Genomic DNA, 26,014 nt, shown 5'->3' with positions numbered 1-26,014 from the left:
TCAGCCCTGTGATGACCTGGCGACTTGTCCAGGGTGTACCCCGCCTTTCGCCTGTAGTCAGCTGGGATAGGCTCCAGCTTGCCTGCGACCCTGTAGAACAGGATAAAGCGGCTAGAGATAATGAGATGAGATTTTACAGTTTGGAACAGGTGGAGCAGTGAACCTTTAAATTTGATAGTGTAAAAGCAAACATTTTCTTCTTTCACAGGAAACAACTGTTTTTCATCATCAGACACCGAATCATCCACATCGAGCTCCATGTTTCTCTTTTGTCTGAGGAGTGTATACTGTATTCTTCTCGAAATTCCTCTGTAATCATGAGACTGTGAATATTGCATCTACTGATATCTCTTTATTTAGTTCTCCGTCTAAGATAAGGAGTGTCTCCATGCAAATGTCCTTCCCTGTTATATATTTAAGCAGTGAAGACCAAGAGCTTTTACTTCTTCTGCTTCAACACAGTGAACACCTGGGAAAGAAAAGTTATTTTCATGGTGGAAAAGCAATAATGTCCTTCCCTGTTATATGTGTCTATATATGTGTATCTCGACATCCCTCCTGCTGCTGCTGCTGCTGGCAGCCGTACACTGTAAGTGTTTTTACATTTGACAGTTAATACAGTTTGTTTTATTGCTTTTCCACCATGAAAATAACTTTTCTTTCCCAGGTGTTCACTGTGTTGAGCTGATCCAGACTGGATCCACAGTATTAACCCCTGGTCAGTCACTGACACTGACCTGTAAAGTGTCTGGATATTCATTAACTGGTTGCAGCTACTGGACACACTGGATCCGACAACCTGCAGGAAAAACTCTGGAGTGGATCGGACAGATTTGTGGGAGCGGTAGCACTTACTACAGTGAGAAACTGAAAAGCAGGTTTCAGGTTTCCATTGACTTGTCCAGCAGCACAGTAACATTAACAGGGCAGAACATGCAGACTGAAGACACAGCTGTGTATTACTGCGCTCGTGAACCACAGCGAGATGGATAAATGAAAACCCTGTACAAAAACATCCTGTACAAAGTCCTACTAGAACTTCTGAATGAAAAAAAAAGTGTCCATTATCACAATCTGATCTCAAGGACAACACTTTTCCACTCAACTTAAGAAACATAAATCACACAAATGACACCTAATAGGTTCAGTTCAGTTATTTTTATGATGAGTTTGCAGCGTCGATTTTAAGCAGTTTTACAACAAAACCATCATCTCAAACATTGCTGAACTTTCTTCAGACACAATCAAAGGATCTTGACCAATTTGATTTTATGATTTATGGGGTAATGTTACCAAATTCAATTTGCTTATTGTTCTATAAAAGCTCATCCTGTTGTGTCTTACACCACAGCCGTGTGCTCACAGTTACAATGCTTTATTGATTAAAGAATGACACATCATACACTTTATCCATTTATAATTACATTTAATTGTTGTGAAGCTTTCAAAAGATAAGTTTCTTTGATTAGTTCCTTACTGCCTGATATAAACAGCCATTCTGTAAATGCAAACTTCTCTATGGTGAACACTTTCCAGGTGCAGAAAACTTATTCACACTTTTTTCCTCTGAATGTTACAAAAATGTCGACACTGGAGACTCCTTTCATAAAGGATCCATAAACAATGCTTGACAGAAAATGTTCCTGTGTCTACAAACACACACGGATTTAAAATCCATTTCATCCACATCATTTTAAACACACAGTCATCATATAAACAATTTAATGGAGAAGTTAGTCCAGAATATTGAATAAAGACTTGGAATAACTGTTGAGTCTGTGGAATAATCCAGCATGTTTCTAGCAGTGTGTTGTGTTTAACACACAGTCTGTACTCGGAGTTTTCAGGGAAATTTCTGAAACTGCTGAAGGAGGCAGCAGAGCTCAATAAATAAAGTGAATCTACACACTGCCTTCTCATGTGACTCATTCAGCAGCCTGTGGTTTTGGGTTTAATCCTCCACAGTGGTCATGGATGCTCCCTCTTCAACATGATTTCCAAGTGAAGTTGTTGTAAAGTGGCTGCTGCTGTTTGAGATGGAAGCTGCAGGAACACTACAGGTCCATGGTTAATTTCCTGAATTTATAAACACTGAGTCTGTTCAGCAGCACAGAATCTGATGAGAGAGAAAAGGAAATGGACCGGTTTTGTCCAGCATCACGACTCCAAACTGCTGGAATTAAAATAATCTGTAGAAAGCAGCAACTCGCTTGTTCAGAATAAGGATTCATGAAAGGATAAAATCTATTCGTTGAAGGGTGTTGATGCAAATTTATACTGTGATAAAAATCAGCCTCTTGCTCACCCAAAGCTCACATCACAAAACTGAATCAAAGAGCTTGATGATGGGGCTGAGGGTCACTCGGTACTGCATCTTTGTTCTCATGTTAACACAAGGTACCTGAGACTTCTTTATATGTCAAACTGAGAAGATCTTCACTCTGCTGATGATTATCTTTAAGAAACCTCCCTTCTGTATTTCTACCTCTTCATTCCAAATAATGTATTCAGATCTCTCCATCATGACTCCTCACACAAAACTTCACCATATCAACAATAAAACACTTTTTTTTTTTTTTAAATCCATTCATGTGGAGCATCTATGACATAAGTCTCTGTGTCAATCATATACTGTAGAAACAATGCAGCTGGAACTACTCTCAGAATTGCTGAGAAAAGGACAATCTTGAGGTGTGCATCAGGAGGAGAATCAGCTCTAATAAAGTCACCGGAGCATGTGGTCAGATATGAAGCTTGTGGAAGCCACAAATCACACAAACAGTCGATTAATAGTCGACAGGCTCATATCTAATATCTATCAAATGCTTGCCAGTTAAACTGTTAATGGTGAGTAATGCAGTGCATCATGAGGTCTCATCCATGGCATCATCAGAATAATGTGGAGTAAATTATGACAACAAAACACTAAAAGTGCAGTTCTGTTGTCTGTCCTTTTGTGTAATTTGTATTTGATCAAAAACTGTCATTAGTCCACCGACTTTTAGTTTCTCCTCCAAAGGCATTCTGGGGAAAAAGGAAGGTCAAGTAAATCATCCATAGATCTATTCTCTGACATCAATAAGCTATTGAACAGCCAGACAAAAATAACGCAGCCGTTTCTAACAAGTAGAGGTGCACATTATTTTCCTTTTTTGACAAACATTCAAATTTCGAAAGTTTCCTCCACCTTTAGTCTTGTAGTGTCTCCTGTATATTTATCCTGCAGCCACATTAGAAATGTCTGAACATGATGATGTTTTTCTTTCAGCTTTAAGGCCTGTGAGGTGCGCTCTTTCTCTATTCACACAACATCTACCCACCATGCTGAGCTTCAAAGGACTGAGAGAGTGGAATAAATATGAAAACATGTTCTCCTGGGATTTACATTAAAGTCATGAGCTCAACACTAAAAAGGACGCTGTGAAATGTTCAGTCATTGGCTGGCAGGAAGTAGCGAGTCAATGACTGTAGTACGTTTCACAGGATGTTTACTGCTTCCTGTGAATGTCATTGCAGTTACTATAAAATACTGGAATTTTTCTTCCAGTCAGAATCACAGGACTGTAATTATCACAATAATTGGAGCTGTATGTTTTTTTTAATCATGGCAAATGATTGTAACAGGTATTCGGGTGTTAATTTTAATTTCTAAATGAATAACTAAAATCATTACAGACTGTAAAACACAGTTTTTGTCACAAAAAAAATTCCTTGATTCTCACTTCATTCAACTTTCAACCATTTTAATTTGAAAACACAAAGGCACCAAAAAGATTCTGGTTTGTATTTTTCATTTTGGAAACATTTGTTTTTCGAATCAACAATCTTCACTCAAAAGCTTCACATTGCCATTTACCTTAAAAATGAATTTGAAAATGAAAAACAGCGAAAAATGCAGCAAATTGTGTCTTCTTGTTTTAAAATTGAAAGTTGAAAAATGATGACTGCATCAGGGAGGAAAGAAATCCTTCCCAATCTGATGTTCCTGAGCTGCTCTGAGTCATCAATTGTCCTGGAACACAAACTCGGTCTGTGTTGTGCCAAGAGTCAGAATCAGTTTGGGGATTTGTGCTCATGCATGAAACGTCACAACCCTCACCTCCTCTTGACTTTCAATATGCATTTATCAACACTTTGCTTGAGAAGAGTTCCACATGGACTCATGCTTTATCAGGAAGCTTCAGATTTCAGAACCTGACAACTGTTTGTGTGTGTCTCTTTTGTGTCTTTCTCCAGACTCGTAATAAATGATCAACAGGAAAAAGGACAGACTTGGTGGAGGCTGAACCTCATCTGTCCCAAATAGCAAATTTTGTTTGAATCAGAGATGCCAAACAGTCTGCCTCCAGACCAACAAATTAACAGAGAATTAACAGATGAATTTGGACCCGAATTGAATTAAAATATTTGCGGGGGGAAACTCGTCTCTGTTTGTCCACTAGAGGGGAATATAGAGCAGTATTTTTGCGGTTCTAATTTTAAAAGACTATAGACCCCTTCGCATGTTTGTAAACAAACCGACCATTGCCAGGATGCACGCGCAGCCTGGACTCAGAAACAATGGCGCTGCCCATAGACCGGCATTATGAGCTGTCAGATTATGCCAAACAATTGTCGTTACAAGATCGAGAATGCTACATAAATAAGTTAACTCTAACAAGTGGACATCGCCTACCGGATCCACATTTAATTAAAGAGTGGACGGACGATGTTAGTAAGTTCCCTGGTATACAATGTCCAGATATATACTCGTACCTTATTGACAAGACTTCAGTGTACACCCACGAAAAACTTCGTGCCTACAAGTCTTTAGACGCATATGATTATGTTATGTGCGGGCATGTACAACTTAATGAACAATGGGACATTCATATTCATTTTGTTTTAATCAAATTATGCCAGTGATGTGATGGCAATGTGGCTTTAGCGACAACAGCAAATACCAACACTAAACAGCAATTTGCAGGAGGTAATGGCATGAAAGGAATGATAGTGTAAAGAGTGCAGCTAAGAGAAATCAGAGCTGCGTAAAAAGCGAGAGGCAGGGACCAGAAATGAAACTGAACGGGGCGGGAGCTAGGTTAGAGCAGTCAACGTAAGTTGGCATTTAGAGTGAGGGCACACAATTTTACCTTTCCATCCTTGCTTTAAAATTGTGATTTTCGGCATACACAAATAATGATGGCACAAAATCTGGACTGCTTGAGTCAAGCGAGACCTCTCCTACAAACAAAATTGCATGCAAAGCTAAGTTAACATGCTAACAATAATCATTACATTGTGTAACTATGACCCAGCTAATCAGACAAACGTTACCAAAGTATTTTGCTACATCAATAAACGAAGACTAGAAAGAATAAAAAAGAGAGATTTAATAAATAGCCTGATCTTGCCTGTGATGAAGTGGGCGCTGCAAACCCACGCATTTTTGATAGTGCTTTCATCCCAGTCTCCACGTTTGATGGCTTGTACAGTAGTCATAGACGTTGGCGATTTTTTTGGAATGGGTGAGATCCTGCTGGAATTCTGAACATTTTAACCCCATCACTGCTACGATTCTGACACCCGACAACACAACAACTAGGCATTTCTGAGTCTTTTTTGGGTCCAGGCTGCGCGCGCAATTTCCGCTTACGTATGAATGACATTTACTGCGAAGGGGTCTATAACAGCAGGTGCCTCGTGGTGTTGTGGTAAAAGTGATGTTTGTGAGACTAGAGGTTGCTGGTTGGAACCTGGATTGTTCTCACAGGGGGTTGACCAAATAAATGAATGGACTGAGTGGTAGGGGTTGATGGGAGGACTACAAGAGCTCTATGGCTGAAAATGAAAAGGCTTAAAAATCAAGAAAAAAAGTGAGGTGAGGTTTTTGCAAAATATAGGGCATGCTGTGAAAAACCTAAGTCGAACCCCTCTCTTTGAGCACCATAACCCCATCTGTTTTTCTCTTCTGACCCTGAGGGAGCAGCTGCTCAGATATTACCCCCAGCCAACACCCTTTAACCAACCTGCACCTTCTTCCACTCTCTTCTCAACCTTTTCCACACATATCTTGGAGAACTGGCTGGGGTTTGAACCAGCAACCTCTCAACCCAGAGGTAAAGTTCATCTAACTGAGCCACATCATGTTTTTAAGTTCCCTTTTCAGTTGTGTATACCGGTACTTAAATCCTGTGCTAAATTGAGGCAAATATAAAACCAAAGCCTTCAAGCCCAGCAGACCATGATGTAAACCACTCCACCATGGAAGGGCAGGACACACAGTTGCTTATTGGGCTTTTGTCTTTTAGTTATCATTTTCATAGCTTTTTTTTTCCCTTTGGGTCAAAAGCCAGACTTGAAAAGAACTGTTTATTTTCAATCACCCTTTCTCACAAATTTGAGTCTACAACCACTGGAGTCAAGGGTGAGCTCAAGAAAGCCACCAACTCCCATATAGAATAGTTGCTGTTGTAGGGCCTTTGTCTTTGAAACTGGAGGTCCACAACTCAAAAAAAAAAAAACTTTTCAAGATGCAAAATGCCTGATGTCATGATTCTGGGTGGAGTTCATTCTTTTCAGAATGAGGAATGTGTCGTGATCCATTACTTTCTAATTGTCTGTGCATGGACACCACAAAACCTTTTGGGGAAAGAACCGGAACTGAAATTTTAGAAACTTGAACAAAACCATCAGAGCAGTGGTCAACATTTTCTCATGTCTGTATCATCCAAATATCTACACTGGTTAAAACTTACCATCAGAAATCAACAACTGCCCCGAGGCTTCAATTACAGGGAAAATATCAAGGAAAAAAACTTTCCTGTCCGAAAAAGAATACATTCTTTGGAACAAAACATTTACTTGATTCAAAACAGATACAAATACAGACATGGGAGTAAGATTGATTGATTGATTGATTGATTAATTAATTAATTAATTAATTAATTAATTAATTAATTAATATCTTTCCAGTAATGTTCACAGGGCATGTGGCATCCAGACTGATCCCATCAAACAAGTTTCCCAAGTAGGAGGTATCTTTCTTTTCCACAGGCATGAGTGGACATTCAGTCATCTTCAGTACCTGCCTGATCAGGGTTGCAGTGGTTTCAATAAGATTTGCTGATATTTTGTAAAACAGAACTAAGTCAAAGATCATAGACAGATACAAACAAAAATTATAATGACTTTATGAGTAGGGGAAAAACAAACAGTCTTGCAAATTACAGCCGAAAATAAAGTCTAGAGAAGTACCACTTGAACACCACTCCATCCCTGACAGGCGACAACAGAACAACAGTACAACAGGAATGTGCCACAAATCGCAATGTTTTGTTGAATGAATAATGACATCATATGTTTTATCTCTGAAGCTGATGAAGGTCCTGTAACTGGAAGAGGTCGTGCTACACCGCCGGCAGCCAGCAGAGGGGGCAGCGGTGCACAGTGAGAGCAGCCAAGCTGGAGAACTCAGTTACCCAGAACTCTCCAGTCTGATTAACCTGGACTTCCTGCACTTGCCAGGAAGGTTACTTAAGGCCAACACTGGAGGCAGTGCTTTGTCACCTCTTTTACCCCTTGTCCACCAAATCAGTTCCAGTGCTGGTGCTGGTTCACAACTCGTTCAACTTGCGAGCCAGCTGAGAACCAGCTTGCTTTTCCATAGCTCGCAGTCCTAAGGGAAGCCACGTCATTACGTCGCTGTATACGTCAGTTACGTCGGTACGTTTGCATAAACCTTGGCGCGAATATCGAAGCAAAAACAACACGGAAGAAGCAGCAGCAGCAACAATAATAATAATAATAATAATAATAATGGCTGACTTCGCGTTTGTACAGCTGCTGCTTCTCATTGCTTAAAAATGGCGATCTTTCGCGGTCTTGTTATTGTTGTTGGTCTTAACAACTCTGCCCCCCCGCTGACGTAAGCGGTTCTTTCCTCTGGCCCAGCAGAGAGTTGGTGCTAGCCTGGAACCGGTTTTTCTGGCCCCAGAGCCAGTTCTTTGTCAGTGGAAACAGAAAACCCGGTTCCAAACTAAGCACTGGCCCCGAACCAGCCCTGGAACTGCTTTGGTGGAAAAGGGGCATTTGTGGACATGAGACTGGTATGGTATGTCAGGGCTTTGCCATGAGCGAAGAGCAAACTGGAAAAGGGCAATTCCATGTAAATGTCAACCTCACCATGCAAAAATAAAGCAACATGTAATACATCAAAACCACTCCCAGAGATATCACCTAGGCCTGTATTTTACAGATGTGAATAAGTTGAACCAATCTAATATGTCACTGTCAGTCTTTCTTTCTTATAATGTAAAACCCAAGCTAAAATCAACTTTGATCATGTACAATTCTATATTATTGCCACAAGCCACAGAAATGTATGCTAAAATCCACAAAACAGCAAAACAATAGCCATCCTAAATATTATTTAAGAACTTTGATAGTTTTAGCTGATATTTAGAGAGTTTTTCAAAGGGTTATGGTGGTTAAATTGCTGATTTTCTAAACATATGCCATGTCTATTTCAGACGCGTCACATCCATAACGGAATTTCGTCACATCCATAACGCTGACTTTTCCTTCCGAAACTCTGCATGAAATACAAAATATTTTAAACAAAGATTTTTTAATATTCACCTTGGACCCCTCTATCAAATGGATATCTCCATTTCGACATTAGGTTTACAATTTCACAGAGTTTGATAAAAATGTACAGTCACCCCAGAAAAGTGATACTTTTTCTGTCACATCCATAACGCATCTTTTATTGGCATTTTCTGGCATGCCCTAGATGTACTATGGGAATTGTTCTTGTTCTATCACTTCTCCAGTATGGTACAGCCTTAAAATATGCAACACCTGTTTAAATACTGGGAGACAATAAAACATGCACTGGGTCATTTGTTGCCATTTTGAGTTCAAGTGTCACGTCCATAACGCTGGAATTGCTCAAAACAAAATGAGGCTCGGAATAAAGACGTGGAAAGAAACAAAAGAACAGATAGGAAGTGGTAGAAAGAAGGTACGAGATTGACTTTAACATGGCCAGAAAAAGACAAAGATAAGATACCATGAAAAGAAAGCAGCTGAAACATTTTCCAAAGTGCACAAAATACACTCGAGCTCTTCCTGAGACCTTCATCCAACTATATCCAGTGCCTATAAAAAGTCATCCTACGCTGGAGAAATCTTTACTTTTTGTCACATTACAGCCTGGAAATTAAGCTCAATTCAGTTTAACTTTTTGAGCTGTATGTACACATTATAACCCTCATCATCAAAGTTAAAATAGAATTTAAAAAAATTCTAGACACTTATTAAAAATTAAGTAGTGAAATTCCTGGTGTGGTTCAGTGATCAGCCCTTTGGAGTGTTTTAATTTTGAACTTGCTCCAGTGCACACCACCAACTTGTAGATCAAAAGCCAGGCTAATTGCCCCAATTGACATCAATTGGTTTTAACGATTTCAGTATAAAACCAGATCCTTCTTGAATATTCAACTGCTAGTAGTGTATGGTCCTGTAAAGAATTCACCATGGTTGGGGAAAGTACTTTCAAAAGATCTCTGGGATAAAGTTGTAGGAAGGTACAAGATAAGAGAAAGCGAGAAAAGGTACTGAAGGCTTTCACTCTGCCTCTGAGTCGGGTTCAGAGCATCATTAAGAAGTAGAAAGTGTATGACACCACCATGATCTTGTCGAGATCAGGCTGTACATCCAAACTGGATGACTGAGCCAGGAGGATATTGATCAAAGAACCTACCAAGAGGTCAGCTGCAACTTTGAAGGAGTTACAAGATTTTATGGCTGGGACTGGTCATCTGTACGTGTTCCAACAATCTCACAAGCTTTACACAAAGTTGGCCTGTTTGGCAGGGTGTTAAGAAAGAAGCTGTTTTTTTTTCTAAAAATGTGCCTTACTTTTGTTTGCATGATGCAGAGATACATCTCAAAGATTCTGATACTATGTAGCAAAAGGTGCTCTGGTTAAATGAGACCAAAACTGGCTTTTTTGGACTAAAATCCAAGTGCGATATTTGGCAAAAACAAACCACAACCCACTTTTAGGAAAAAAAAAAGTCTCCTGTGAAGTAGGGTGGTGGCAACATTGCGGGGATGTTTTCTATTCACTGGGGACTGGGCAATTGATAAGAACTGAAGGGAAAATGGAAGCTGTCAAGTACAAGCAAATTCTTGACGAAAACCTGTGCCTTTCTGCGAGACAGCTGGTGGGCAGGTGGTTCATCTTCTCACAAGATAGTGATCCAAAATATCAACAGTTGGTTCCTTCCCAGCTCCCTCCCCTTCCCCTCTCTCTTTCAAAGATGCAGTTTATGTGACTGAAAACACAAACCGTTCTGTTCTGTAGACTTGACATCTTTACCCCGATTGTTCCAAAATACTGACAATGGGGACCCCTTCCAAGAATCTCATCTCATCTCATTATCTCTAGCCACTTTATCCTGTTCTACAGGGTCGCAGGTAAGCTGGAGCCCATCCCAGCTTACTACGGGCAAAAGGCGGGGTACACCCTAGACAAGTCGCCAGGTCATCACAGGGCTGACACATAGACACAGACAACCATTCACACTCACATTCACACCTACGGTCAATTTAGAGTCACCAGTTAACCTAACTTGCATGTCTTTGGACTGTGGGGGAAACCGGAGCACCCGGAGGAAACCCACGCGGACACGGGGAGAACATGCAAACTCCGCACAGAAAGGCCCTCGCCGGCCACGGGGCTCGAACCCGGACCTTCTTGCTGTGAGGCGACAGCGCTAACCACTACACCACTGTGCCGCCCCCCTTCCAAGAATGTGAAATAAATTTTCTCAAATAAAACTTTACCATGTCAACAATTACACACATCTTTTCTTCTGTTCATATGGAGTACCAAACAGATAACTGATTCATCGCCACACTGACAACAGACTCCAGACACTTATCCATGCACGTCCTCATGAGCTGGAAATATTTCCTCAAAAAATAAATTAAAAACAAACACATGAAGTAATAAAAGGAGTTTAATTCAGAAAAAAAATTAATTTCAAAAATTATTTAATTTATTAGTTCCTAAATATAACTGAAACACACATATTTTTGCGAAATGATTCTTTTCTTCAAACACAAGACTGAAAATATATTCAGATTCAATCTGTTTGATCATTTTTGTTCATTTGTTCCTTTTAAGAAGTTGGGATCTTTTGGTCGACACAGTTTTATGAATGAAAATGTTTGAAGAAAAGCTGTTCTGTCAAAAGCTTGCCATAATAACCAATAAATATAAAACCCATGCCGCATGCAAATCCCCCACAAACATCAGACAGATATAAATCCACTGCAAATCCACAGCAGCCTCTGTGTTTGTTCGAGTACAGCAGAGGAATCATGAGCTGGTCTCTTCTTCTTCTGATATCCTCTGTGTCCTGTGAGTAAACATGTCTTCCCCTCACGCCGGAGCGGAGATTCGGAGCTCGAGCCTGCCTTCTCGCCACTTCGCTCAGGTAGCTAGCCTCTGAAGAGCTAATTTTAGCCTGCTGGCTAACTTGCCCCTTGATTTGCTCGGACTGCCGCACCATTTCAACCGCCATATCCAGCGTTAGGTCGGCTGTCAGTTGGAGTTTCTCGGATAACTCCTTGTCGAGGATCCCTATTACCAGCTTGTCACGAATGTTTTCTATCTTAACTGGCCCAAACTGGCATGTTTCTGCTAATTCATACAGTGTCTGAATGTATTCCTCTGCGGATTCCCCTTGTCTCTGCCCTCTAAGGTAGAAACGGGCTCGCTCATGAATCACATTGACTTTCAGGATGAAATACGTGTTTAACTTGTCCAAAACCATGTCATAATCATCCTCATCCTCCTCTTCACCAAAGACGAAGGTGTTAAAAACTTGTTCTGCCTCTCTGCCGAGTGTGTACAACAAAGTGCTCACCTGCACGGCACCGCTTTCGTCGTTTAGCTTTGTTGCTAGCCGGTACCTCTGAAACTGTTGTCGCCACTCTGGCCCGGACCTTCTTGCTGTGAGGCGACAGCGCTAACCACTACACCACTGTGCCGCCCCCCTTCCAAGAATGTGAAATAAATTTTCTCAAATAAAACTTTACCATGTCAACAATTACACACATCTTTTCTTCTGTTCATATGGAGTACCAAACAGATAACTGATTCATCGCCACACTGACAACAGACTCCAGACACTTATCCATGCACGTCCTCATGAGCTGGAAATATTTCCTCAAAAAATAAATTAAAAACAAACACATGAAGTAATAAAAGGAGTTTAATTCAGAAAAAAAATTAATTTCAAAAATTATTTAATTTATTAGTTCCTAAATATAACTGAAACACACATATTTTTGCGAAATGATTCTTTTCTTCAAACACAAGACTGAAAATATATTCAGATTCAATCTGTTTGATCATTTTTGTTCATTTGTTCCTTTTAAGAAGTTGGGATCTTTTGGTCGACACAGTTTTATGAATGAAAATGTTTGAAGAAAAGCTGTTCTGTCAAAAGCTTGCCATAATAACCAATAAATATAAAACCCATGCCGCATGCAAATCCCCCACAAACATCAGACAGATATAAATCCACTGCAAATCCACAGCAGCCTCTGTGTTTGTTCGAGTACAGCAGAGGAATCATGAGCTGGTCTCTTCTTCTTCTGATATCCTCTGTGTCCTGTGAGTAAACATGTCTTCCCCTCACGCCGGAGCGGAGATTCGGAGCTCGAGCCTGCCTTCTCGCCACTTCGCTCAGGTAGCTAGCCTCTGAAGAGCTAATTTTAGCCTGCTGGCTAACTTGCCCCTTGATTTGCTCGGACTGCCGCACCATTTCAACCGCCATATCCAGCGTTAGGTCGGCTGTCAGTTGGAGTTTCTCGGATAACTCCTTGTCGAGGATCCCTATTACCAGCTTGTCACGAATGTTTTCTATCTTAACTGGCCCAAACTGGCATGTTTCTGCTAATTCATACAGTGTCTGAATGTATTCCTCTGCGGATTCCCCTTGTCTCTGCCCTCTAAGGTAGAAACGGGCTCGCTCATGAATCACATTGACTTTCAGGATGAAATACGTGTTTAACTTGTCCAAAACCATGTCATAATCATCCTCATCCTCCTCTTCACCAAAGACGAAGGTGTTAAAAACTTGTTCTGCCTCTCTGCCGAGTGTGTACAACAAAGTGCTCACCTGCACGGCACCGCTTTCGTCGTTTAGCTTTGTTGCTAGCCGGTACCTCTGAAACTGTTGTCGCCACTCTGGCCACTGCTCCGGTCGAGTAAAATCCAAACTTTCAGGTGGATGAAACTTTGCCATTGTAGATTCGCGTTACTTCTGACACCATGTGCAAGACTCAGCTTGTATATAAAACGAGGACGACTCCGGTGCTTCGTCGATTCGGGTTTATTTTAAGGACAAGACAATATACACAGCTGAGTGTAACTTGTAACTCATTTCACCTCCCCCCGTGCTTACAGGCACGTGCATGCATTTGATTCATAACATCAACGTTCTATATAGGCGCATGCGCACAATGCATACATGTCAGGCCTAGATCTTAAAATGCCATTTGATGCAACAATGCACTGCAGTAGACATAAGCTACCTAATGTGACAAATATATCCATTAATCATTGCTGAAAGTACATAGAAAAGATAATAGTTTGTATCACATTTATTTTAGTAACTATGAAATTCAAGACAATTTAACCTACCTGTCACAAAGTGATCCGAACAAATCCGGATACAGTCAAGTTGTCCTAAATTTGATCGGTTAATGGCAGCCAGCCACTGTCGTCTCCTCCGCTCGCTTTTCTCCTGTGCTGCAATTCCCTGGTTAGTCACGACTTTAGGGGGTCTGTGGAAGCTTTTGCCACCCTTTTCCCCCCGGCTACTACAGCCAACAATGACACACGTATTCGGCATTGTCACCCCTTTTTGCTTCGCTGAACAACAACAATGCACTGACACAGCGACCTTTGACTTCCAATATGGCCGCCGCTGGGTTCGCGCTGACCTCGAAGCACTCTATATTAGCCTGCTGACAAAATGTACAGCAGTTACCGTGAGCTGAGGGGAAATGTTGTTATACAGCAGCCTTAAATTAGGTAAATTAGTGTTAACTGACATTTAACATTAATTTAGGGTTATTGTTTATTTTCCAGCTCGTTAAAAATGATCTCGCGTTTTCTGTCCAACATTAGCTCACTAGCACTGGAGTCGAGTTGATGCTAATCCTGTGTGTGATAATCGTTAGCCTGCTGACAAACAAGTACACGAGCTCAAGTTATTCATAATTATATTCACAGCTCACATTTTGAGTCACTGATTTATGGCTGCTCTCTAATCATTATTGTTACTTCGAGCGAGTTTCTTTGTGGAGTTGAATTCTTGCTAATCCTCTGTTGTTATTTGTCACTTGTGGTTTTAATAATGTCCGCTGATATGATGTTGATCAGACCGCTTTCACACGGCGTGTTTTTGTGGAGAAAAATCGCTGCCTGAAGCTTCCTTTGTGCTGATAAAAAGCTGCTCGTGTCACCACATCGAAAAAATAAAATAAAATCAGCCCAGCATGCTCAAACTGCTCCGTTATCCAGATTATAGGCTCCATTTTAGAGAGAAAGGAAGAAAAAAGCCTGTGTAATGACTGGGGTTGTCGGACATTATTCAGGCGAGCACACATTGGAGATCCAGAATTGAACCGTAATTCCCTTGTAGATTAAAGTTCGAGGCGCATTTCTAGTTTCAGGGGGAAAAAGACCTTTTACAGAGATCAAGTTCACAGTCCATTGCTGTTCAGGAGTCACACTGCGGAATGAATGAAAGGACTTCTGTTCCTTGATGGGTTTATTGTCATGCAAATGTTGCACCGATTTCCTTTTAAATGGCTGGAAGAGAAGCTGCTTCATCACCCAGATCCATTTCAAACCCACTGCAACTCACAGTCCAGAACCGACAGTCCATCTCTTCTGTCTTATCCCACTCCCAGAACCGCTTTCTTGATTATTATTATTATTATTATTATTATTATTATTATTATTATTATTATTATTTCGGAATCTGTTTCAATTGTAACTTTTTTTTAAATATATTTGTAACAACACATTATTATAAACCTATAAATAGTTTGCCTCTGTAACTGGTTAATACTTTTCATTGTGGGACTAAAAACGGTGGTAGTAATAACTGGACACCAAATTTCATGAAAAACCGTTCACTACTTTTTGAGTTACGTTGCAAACAAACAAACGGAAGTGAAAACATAACCTGCGTGATGAGGCAGTCATATAATATAAATTCATATTTATTAATAAATTCTCGTGTACTTACAAATAGCTTGTGATAAATCCTCTAACCCAAATGAATAAAGGAATGAATCCTCCATTCAGTCGAAGCTTTGCCCAGACGGATTCAGGAAAATGAACCAAAAATGTTCAGAATTCGTTCCAAATAACTGCATGAAACGGAAAATAATAATAATAATCATGAAAAATAATCTGAGGCTCGTCTTCCAAAAGTGCATCCGGATTTAAACCTGACTCTCCTGAATTCCCTGCAGCCCGAAGTCCAGCTGTGACAGAGGTTTTTGTCCAGCAGTTTATCGTTGTGGTAACTACCACCACGGTGATGTACACAAGCACAAAAACCTCCAGTCACGAGCAGTTTCACATCGGGGGAGGAGAAAAAAACCCTCCTGGAAGCCTGATAAAGACTAAAGAGGCTCATCCCCGAGTCCCCTAACTGTACATGTGGCTCAGGACGGAGTACGAAAATTAACCATGGTTTTACTTTGAAAACTAACCATGATTTTACGATGGTTTATAGTTATTCATGGTTTTTTTTTGGGTAACCATGAAAACCATGGTTCATGACTATGGTTTAACCATGATTTAACCATGGTTTCACTATGGTATAATTTTTGCCATAAACCATGTTTTTTTTTTTTCAACCAAACCATGCTTTTTAAACCATGGTTTTCTTATTCAAAAGTTTCAAAAGTAGGCTACAATAATTCACACAGCAAACAATAATAAATAGCCTAATTATATCCACAAACGTAAAAAACCCACTTAAATGACTTCATGCTTCCATCTGCCTAAAATGCATAAAAACAGAAGAATCAATCTGTATATAATTAAAGTTTTTATTTTCCACTAATAAATCAATGTCTGAGGGATCAGGGTCCATCGGATCCAGCTTCAGCCCTAGGTGTGTGAGAGAGGCACAGAGAAAGAGATATAATACAGATTAATGATTTATGTATGTATGTATGTATGTATGTATGTATGTATGTATGTATTTATTTATTTATTTATTTATTTAGCTAGCAAAAGATATAATACAATGTTTGCCATAGGCTACTAATGTATATGGATTTCTATTTTACGGCAGTGTCAGTGGGTCAAAAGAAATGCTAGCCTAAAAGGAGAATTCCAGCCAATTTCAACATGCAGTTGTATTGCAGTATTTTTTTTTTTTTTGTTAAGCCCTATCCTGGCCATTCTCATAGGGCATGGATTGTTTACATTTAAAAATTTGCCAGAATTCTCCTTTAATTATACAATGAGCTACACAGGCTGACTATGTAGCCATGTACACACGTAGCCGGGTATTTTTAAAACCGAACATTTCCCCCCCCTCCGTTTATAAAAATGTTTTATCCACACCACCTCGTCTTCGAAAAAAATCCCTTCCACACATAACCGAACATCTGCGTTTTCAATCACATTCATAAGCATTCCAAACCTGTAGATGGCATTATTTCCCCAAATCCTACCCCCTAATCTTTTTTTTTTTTTCTTTTTTTTATTGTCAGTTAGCATTGCATACATTTTGTATAAAAAACATATATAACAGTCTGCCAGGGGTTATGGCATGGAAATAATAATAATAAAAAAAAACAGAAACAGGAAAATAAATAAATTTACATGAATGCATTGTACAGCACAAAAAGGGAATAAGACTTCACAGCTTTCTTATTAAGAGAGCAAGAGATGGACGCTATATAATGATTTACATAAATGGAGAATTCAATAAAGGTTGGCTTTACATTTTGAAATTTTGACTTGTGTATATAATGTTTGGCTAAAATGATAATGAGGTTAATTAAGTAAAACTCAGAAGTGGCATTCCTGTCTTGAGTAACAAAACCAAAGAGTACATTTTCCCACTTCAAAGCAAAATCAGGGTAGACAGAATCTATAATATATCTTGATAGTTTAGACCAAAATGTCTTTGTATGAGAGCATGACCAAAATAAGTGTACAAGTGTTTCTCTGTGATCCCTACAAAAGGTGCAGTTTACATCAATATCTTTTTTAAGTTTCTGTAAATAGTGGTTAGTTGGGTAAAACCTATGTATCAACTTAAAAGAAATCTCTCTGACCTTATTAGTCAAGCAGAATTTATGTGGTAGCAGCCACACTTTATCCCAGCAAATGTCCCCTACATAACTGGACCAGAATGATAAAGAAGATGGCGCAGTGGTGATTTCTTGTTGGAAAAGTTGGCGGATTGTTTTGTTTGAATTCTTATGATTTGAAAAGCAACTTCTTCCAACATTAGTCTCAGCAACATCACGCACGACAGGGTCATATAACTGACCCTTAAGGCCTCTAAATAAAGAAATTATGCCCGCAGGGATGGCATCAAAAACAACAGAAAAGTCCTTCGGGGTGACAGGGATACCATATTTAAGAAGAAACTCAGAATAGGAATAAAGATGACCATCTTGATTGAAGAGTTGATTAACTAAAATGATATTGTTATCAAACCAATGCTTTAAAAAGAGTGATCTATTTTTAAATAAAATATGCTTATTGTTCCAAATATAAAATCTTTGTGGGCTAAAGTTGTGTTTATATATCAGTGACCAGGCCAACAGGATTTGTTTATGGTAAGAAGCAAGTTTTACAGGAATTTTATCAATATTGTAATTGCACATTAGGACAAAGTTCAGACCCCCCAAAGAAGAAAAAATGTAATTGGGAATAAAGTTCCACAGTGATGTTGGATGCCTTAAAAAACGCTTAACCCAGTTTATTTTAAACGTGTAATTCAATGTGGAAAAATCTAGAAAGTTAAGGCCACCCTTACAGTATTCATTCATTATGACAGATTTTTTAACAAAGTGAGTACGGTTTTTCCAGACAAAGTCATATAAAATTTTGTCTATAGCTTTACATGTTTGTGTATCTACGCTCAAGGAGAGAGCAGCATACGTTAACCTGGAGATCCCCTCTGCTTTGGAAAGTAAAATTCTGCCACTTAAAGACAGATCACGAAGAAGCCATTGATTTAATCTTTTTTTTGTTTTATCAATAATGGGAGAGAAATTAACTGAGCATCTATGAAAGTCTTGCTTGTCTATAGTGACACCCAAATAAACTACAGAGTTTTTAACAGGAATATCTGAAACAGAATCAACATCGCAGTCCTTGATAGCTAGTAGTTCACACTTTTTTAGATTTAAGTGAAGACCAGATGCCCTAGAAAACACATCCATAAGGCTGATGGCTAAAGGGACTTGAGAACTGTTCTTTAGAAACAAAGTTGTATCATCAGCTAATTGACTGATGAAAATAGTTTTATCAGCTATGGTGATACCTTGTAGGTTGCTTGATTTAATATAAGTGCACAAAAGTTGGGCAGCAAGCAAAAATAAGTACGGTGAAATAGGACATCCTTGACGGATGCCTCTCTGAACCTCAAATCTAGCTGAAGATCCATGTTTAAGCTTTATAGAACAGTTTGCTCTGTTGTAGAGTGTTTTTATAGCATTACAGAAGAAGTTACCAAAACCAAATTTTCTAAGTGCGTCATAGAGAAAGTTGTGCTCAACTGTATCAAAGGCCTTGCGGAAATCTAAGAAAAAAATAAAGCTATCATCATAAATTAAGTGAGAGTAGTCAATAAGATCTAAAACCAGTCTAATGTTGTCAGAGATATGCCTATTGTGCATAAACCCAGTTTGAGCCTCATCAATAACTGAAGAAAGTACAGCTTTAATTCTTTTGGCGAAAATGATAGCCAGCAACTTGTAGTCATTGTTCAGCAAACAAATAGGACGCCAGTTGTCAATCAAGAGTATGTCTTTTTGAGGCTTTGGAATAAGTGTTATTAAACCTTGAGTCATGCTCCATGGCAATGTACTGACTGATAAGCTCTCATTAAATACTTCTAATAAAAAAGGTGCTAACTGTAGAGAGAATAATTTATAAAATTCAGACGTTAAGCCATCTGTACCAGGAGATTTGTTATCCTTTAAAAGACTAATACAATTCTTAACCTCTGATAGAGATAAGGGAAGATCACACGTGTTTTTTTTCTGATTCATCAAGTTGGGGAATATCCTGTAACAAGTTAAAGAATGTTTGTGCGTCACTGTCAGAGTATTCTGTTTTGTATAGTGTTTTGTAAAAGGTGGAGCAAAATTTTGAAATAATATTGGGGTCATCAGTTACATCATCGTTAATTTTAAGTTCAGATACAGAGTTCATATTGGCTCTATACTTCTCCAGTTTAAAGAAATAGGCAGAGTTCTGTTCACCTTCCTCTAACCATCGCCTCCGTGATCTAATAAAGGCACCTTTAGCCCTCCTTTTATACACTCCATCTAGGTTCTCTTGCAAATTAACCAGCTCTACTTTCTGTTCATCTGTAAGGGTGTCTGGAGGTATCTGGGAGAGCACAGCGATTTTGCTAATGATGTTCTGTTCTTCAGCAGCCCTAATCTTGGCAAGGTTACTACCAAACTTCCTAAGATACTTAGAAGATTCATATTTAAATAACTCCCAGTTTAAACCAAAAGAATTATCATGTTTAGCTTTGGTGAGGAAATGCTTGATTAGTTGCAATATATGAGATTTTACTTCTTCATGCTCAAGAAGACAGTTGTTTAATTTCCAGTAGTTGGCTTTGATGTAGCGACTATTTGAAGGCAGTAAGTTTATAGAGATAGATATGGCTTTGTGATCACTGAGGGGACATGGAAGAATATTAATTGAGATATCCTGCTCTTTTAAATTACTAGAGACTAACCAGAAGTCAATACGTGATAACCTTGTATGATCTTTGTTATTCCAGGTGTATATAGCAGTATTTGGAAATTTAGCTCTCCATATGTCCACTAAGTTAAATCTTTCCATGAATGATTTTAGAAAAGCATTTCTCGTGCTGCAGACATGAGGCCATCTATCTATTTGAGGATTTAGAACTACATTAAAATCCCCTCCCATTACTATATGAGAATTAGGTGATTTAGACAACCAGTGTTTAAGTCTGTCTTCTATGTCCACAAATAGTTGAGTGTTCTCGACATATGAGTTGTACCCATACACATTTATGATAATGAAAGTAACCTTATTGTGATTAATTACTTGACAAATGTAATGCCCATTTGGGTCTGTATCTGTGTGCACAATATTGCCATTAAACCTATGCTTTAAGGTTAACACACCTGCAGATCTTTCGTTGCAATGAGAAAACCATAGATCATATCCCCACTGACTTCTCCAAAAGTTGACGTCCTTAGAAACTGAATGAGATTCCTGGTAGAAACATAAATCTGTATTTAGCTGTTTTGAAAACAAAAAAAGTGCTTTACGTTTAGTGATATTTCTTAAACCCCTGGCATTTAACGAAAGAATAGATAAAGAAATGTTTTGAGAACGAAGTAGCTAGATAAATTGTAATATCTGGCACACTGAGCCAGCACTGCACTGTTAACATTACCATCAGGAAAAAAAAAAAACACAGCCTAATATGAATTAGGCAGGCCAAATGGTCGAACATGTCTATAAACCTAAAACTTATGGTTAAGACAACCCACAGTTGAGAAAACTTTCTTAGCTCTTAGTCTTTGAGGTAGGTCTACATGGTCTAGAGAAAACGTCTTGACCGAAAGGCGAACAAGCAACTCGTAGTCCAGCCTCCTGCAGACTAGAGGTCACATCAAGTAAGATTGGGGAAAAGTTCATCTTCACCGATGAATGCACGTCCCCCTACGAAGTAGGCATTCTTTCCTTCATCACGCGCTTTCTTCACCGCAGGCCACAGGATCATTCTGGAATCCTTCACAGATTTCGGCAGATCTTCGGCGAATCGGAGCTTGTGGTCATGCATGAAGGGATGATTTTTTGCAGCCCTCCAAACAGCATCTCTGCATGAACGCAGGGCGAATCGGATGATGATGGCCCTCGGCTTCGTGTCCCCTGGCTTCATTTTCCCAAGGCGATGTGCGATGTCGATGGCCTCATCAGCTTTGTCTTCCTTCTGGAGGATGGTTTGACATAGTTGCACCACATTTTCCTTCACGTTCTCGTTTTGGCTTTCAGGAACGCCATACAGCTTCAAATTCCATCTTCTTGAGTATGACTCCATATCAGAGATACGTGCCTGGAGTTTAGCCATTTTCGATTCTTCTTTTTTGAGTCGCGTGTCAACATTGTTTACTTTCTTCTGAGTATCTTTTATTTCACTGAATGCAAAGTCCACTGATTTCTTTAAGCCTTCTATTTTCATAGTGTTGTCATCAATTTTCTTTGAATTTTCGCTCACCAACCTCTCGATGGCATCAGCGCGGTCGTTAATGAGTTTGGACAAAGTTTGGATAACCTTGTTGTCCTGTGTAGATTCCTCATCCTTACCGTACAGAGCTTTTTTGGCAACTGGAGATTTGGACGGTGTCACTGGTATGGGTGGAAAGTCGTCAGCCATCACTGCTACTGTAGACACGAGGCTGTAGTCATGACAGGATGCTATCAAAGCATTAGCTTTATCTGGTGCATCGTCTACGACGTTGTGTCTTTTCCTTTCACGATTAGGCATTTGGTAGCGGCAGGTAGTTATATGATATTTCGTTGTTAAATTGTTCTGGGTTCGTCTGTATTTACGTATTACCGTTTCTTTTCCGTTGTTTTTTAAAGTTTTGTGCAGGAGCTCAGCAAAGGACGTCTTACTCGGTCGCCATCTTGGAACGACTCACCTACCCCCTAATCACATCAGAATAGCCCTCTGTTGGCGTCACTTCCGCCTAAACATAAAACACGGCGCCAAGCTCGTTCGTCTGGACAGACTCGGAGACAGAATTGCTTCTAAATACAATTTTGGAGTATAAACTTCAAAAGACGCAAGAAAACGTTGATTGGGAATCTTGTCAGTAGTTGGGCTTCTAAAATTAAACATGTAAATAGCACCTACACAATAATTAACGCTTTCAAGGCACTACTCCGATCCATTACTCTTTGTCCATGCTTAATCTGGCTTCTGCAGTAAACAAAGGTCGCACGTTTGACGTCAGGGCAGATTTGTTGTCATTTTTTTGGCGCAGATTGTGACGTTCTAAAACGCAAAACTCCGATTATCTCTGTCTACACGAAAAGGCATACACAGAGTTTTCAAAAATCTTCACTTTGCCCGGAGTTTTTTTAAATATTCGTTTTAGATGTGTTTTCATGTGGATGACAGGCCAAAATGTAGAAAAATATCTTCAATTTAGCAGATACCCGGCTACGTGTGGACGGGGTCTAAGACTGTGGTGACCTTCCTGATGTGTGTGTGTGTGTGTGTTCACTGTTGAGTACACTTACTGTGTTTTCTTGAACAGCTTGCTGACGTTGTTTAACTTATTCCTGACGGCTCCCCTCAGGACGGATAGTTCCACATTGGGAAATTTCTGCAGAGTGTATTCTGCAAAGTAATGTGAAAAACATAATCCCATATGTGATTAAACAGTAAAAGACATGGCAACATTCTAAAGGTCAGTTTCTTTTGTGATAATGGTGCGGTACAACATAAACATAATGGCAGTAGTAGTGGTGTTAATTTGCAAAAATGGCATATACTGTATATCTTAGACACACAAAATGGCTAAACTTACCAAAAATAGCTTTGACCGCGGTGGCCTCCAGTGGTAGTTTTATTTCGTCTTTGCACTGCCCTTTTGTCCAGTCAGGGACGAGGTGGCCATCTCTCTTTTTGAAAATACAACTCCTAGCAGGTCGCACACCAGCTTGGTCAGGAGTTGGTGGTTGCATCTTTGTAATTTAATTTTGTTGACCCTGAGGGTTCCTCTAATGACAACCTTGAAATTCAGAAGAAAAATCACAAACTTGTTATATAGGCTATATGAAGCCTCCTCACCCCCATCAGTTAACATTGGCTGACAATTCTGAACTTAACTTCATGATCTACTATAAATTTACTGATCACAACATTTGGACATTTTAACAACAGGCTTGTTTGACTTGACAGCAGGCTATTTGATTTGAGGGATGGCTGGCTCAAGGCTATTGCTTGGGAGGTAAATGGATGCTCTTACAAAATTCACTTACATCATCATTTGCCTGTTCTTGGTTGACTGGTTGGCTGGTGATGGCTGGTTGGGAGCTGGTGATGGCTGGTTGGGAGCTGGTGATGGCTGGTTGGGAGCTGGTGATGGCTGGTTGGGGGCTGGTGATGGCTGGTTGGGGGCTGGTGATGGCTGGTTGGGGGCTGGTGATGGCTGGCAAAGGCTGGCGATGGCTGGCCAAGACCTCAGCCAGCATATTTCTCAGATCTAAGAAATCACTATTACCATCTGCATTTTCAAATATTTTAGTCCGACTTAGATTTTGGATGTGTCTAAACTAAGTTACTACACTATTTGAAGAAAGAGAGAGTAAAAGCTTCAAAATCTGGCCAATAAATTTATCAAGTCCAAACTTACCATTAAATGTATCCAGCTGCCGGCTTAACCGCTGCCGATCTTCCTCCAGTTCTCTGACACGCTGTTCGAGGCGTTTACATTTTGAACAGTCCTTTCCCTTAAAAATAATAAAGAACAGGCGCAATCACAGATGGCAACATGGCCCAAAGTGTCACATACAGTAACAATAGGGGTCATTGCAATACCTGGCCAAACCCCCTCTGGGGAACCATGTAATAACAATGTGACATCCTATTCAGGTAATACCATTTGTTACTATTCAAAGACCCACTGATTTCTTTCTTTCTTTTCATGTCATGCTTGATGAATTAGGCTTCTTACAGCAACTTGTTCTCTCCTGGGTTCTTCACCCTGAAATAGATTGAAAAGGAAAGACATGATGTAATTGCATGATTTTTTTGTCATAACAGTCTTTTAGAGAATAGGCCTACATAGTTATGCAACTTGTAGCCTTGTTGTGGTTTAAATAAACCAATGGTCCAGATCATTTCAAACAATTTGATGACAAATGAAAGAACTTACACTAAATCTCTGCTGCCTTTTGTGGAGTAATTTTTCCAAGTGGCATGATGAAGCGTGGCCTTTCTTTTCAGTCTTAGACATGGATAATTAATAGATTAGAGAATTTATTTAAAACATTAGGCCAGTGAATTAGTCTGGGCAAAAAAAAAATTGTCTATAGTTAGGACAAATGTAAGGTACCTTTTTTCTCTTCGGCTGTTCTTTTTCATCTTCCGAGGAATATTGAGTTGGCTTTTTCCTCCGCCTCCCTCTGCCACACTCCTCGGCACCTGAGGCATTTATGAGTTCTTCTCGTTTGGCTACAAGTGTTTGCTCATTTTCTTGAGAATAAAAACAAAACCGGTTTGTCAATATACAAGATAGGCTACAAGATACAATATGGCACAACACCAAATATTTTATGTGGTTGAGCAACACAGACACTATTAAATCAGCTATAAATCAGTAATAAACAAATATTTAAATGAGCAACACCAACCTGTGGCCTGCCTAGGGGCATAAGGTTATCATAATACAGTCCTAAGGCCTTGTACATCTCAGTAGCTGTACTGGATGTTGGCTAACATTTTGAATTACACATTTTGGATACCATTTTGGTGTGTTTTTGGATTATTTATCATAGGTGAAATTGCCAGTTGTCTATATATGTTTTTCTTACCTGACATGTCCAGGATTTTTGCTGGATACAGGTCCTTCCCCCATCTGACCATGACTTCTTGGTTATTTGGCCAGTCCTTTGGATTAAGAGCATTTGGTCTTAAACCCGTGCCAGCCAAATTGACCAAATGGCCCAATGCCTAAAGTATTTTCCTCGAAAAAACTAAATAAACTGTACATGTTTGCCACTGCAGAGATGCCTACTAGTACGGATTGGCCGTATTTTGTACGGAAAAGTTACGTAAATACAATGTTACGGCAAACAGTGTTATTCTGTATTGAATTATTATAAAGTCTGAAAAAATTCCAGTGAGTTGTTTTTAAATGTCCAAGCGACTTTTTCAATCCATGCGCGATTCACGGCTATTTATTTTTACGACAACCACACATGCTGACATGCGTGACATGACATGCGCAGATACCACACATGCTGTGTGTGACATGCGCAGACATAGACATATAAACATAGACGCTGCATTCTGCGTAGAATCATACGTCATCCTCGCCGCCATATTGGATGTGGCAAAGTGGAGAGTCTTCAACCGTCTCTGGTATAGCATCTAGACAGTAGCCAAGAATAAAGATGCCTCATTCATGATGTGCTGCATTTAATTGTACCAACAGGTTTACCGTTCAAACGAGATCACATGGGATTACCTTTTCACAGGTGAGACTGGAAAAATACTTTTCAATACTGTTCCTTCAGTCTTCAGTTTCCCAGCTCATCTCCACCGGGTAGGTGTATAGTTATAAGCAGTGAGAATTAGATAATACAGTGCCACACTATGATGAACGTTTTTGAACGTATGATGAATGTTTTTAACCTTTCTGAATGTGAAGGAATCAGTGACGTATTTTGTTTTGGTATGACGTTAGAACCGGGCCGAACTCAGTTTGGCGGTCATTCAGCTCACTTTATTCAACGAGAGTAGGTCTGTGTGGTGACTCAATAAATAAAACAGTACATTTTTATTTTCATTCACTATTTCCAGTTTTTCCACCATTTCCATCATTTATCATATTCAGTCTTGTAGGTTGGTTATTGTGGCCTCAGGTTTTGGTAGCTTGCTACGGTATGCTGACTGATTAGCTTACCTGAGCTATCTATCACGTATCTGTCACTAGTTTTCAGTGT

At 39.6% G+C, this 26,014-nt stretch overlaps 1 gene segment (V, D, J or C); it reads left to right on the top strand.

Moving 5' to 3' along the window:
- The window catches only part of LOC132868332 (Ig mu chain C region membrane-bound form-like), a 76,558-nt gene that overhangs the window by 13,456 nt on the left and 37,088 nt on the right, over positions 1 to 26,014 (top strand). Inside the window, 1 exon segment of the C gene segment in view lies at positions 17,288 to 17,292. Within this exon segment, the coding sequence occupies positions 17,288 to 17,292 (5 nt within the window).

This window comes from Neoarius graeffei, chromosome 20 (genome assembly GCF_027579695.1).
Source record: "Neoarius graeffei isolate fNeoGra1 chromosome 20, fNeoGra1.pri, whole genome shotgun sequence".
Taxonomy (NCBI): Eukaryota; Metazoa; Chordata; class Actinopteri; order Siluriformes; family Ariidae; genus Neoarius; species Neoarius graeffei.
Note: the sequence above shows the minus strand (reverse complement) of the source record. Positions and strands in the feature narration are given on the sequence as shown.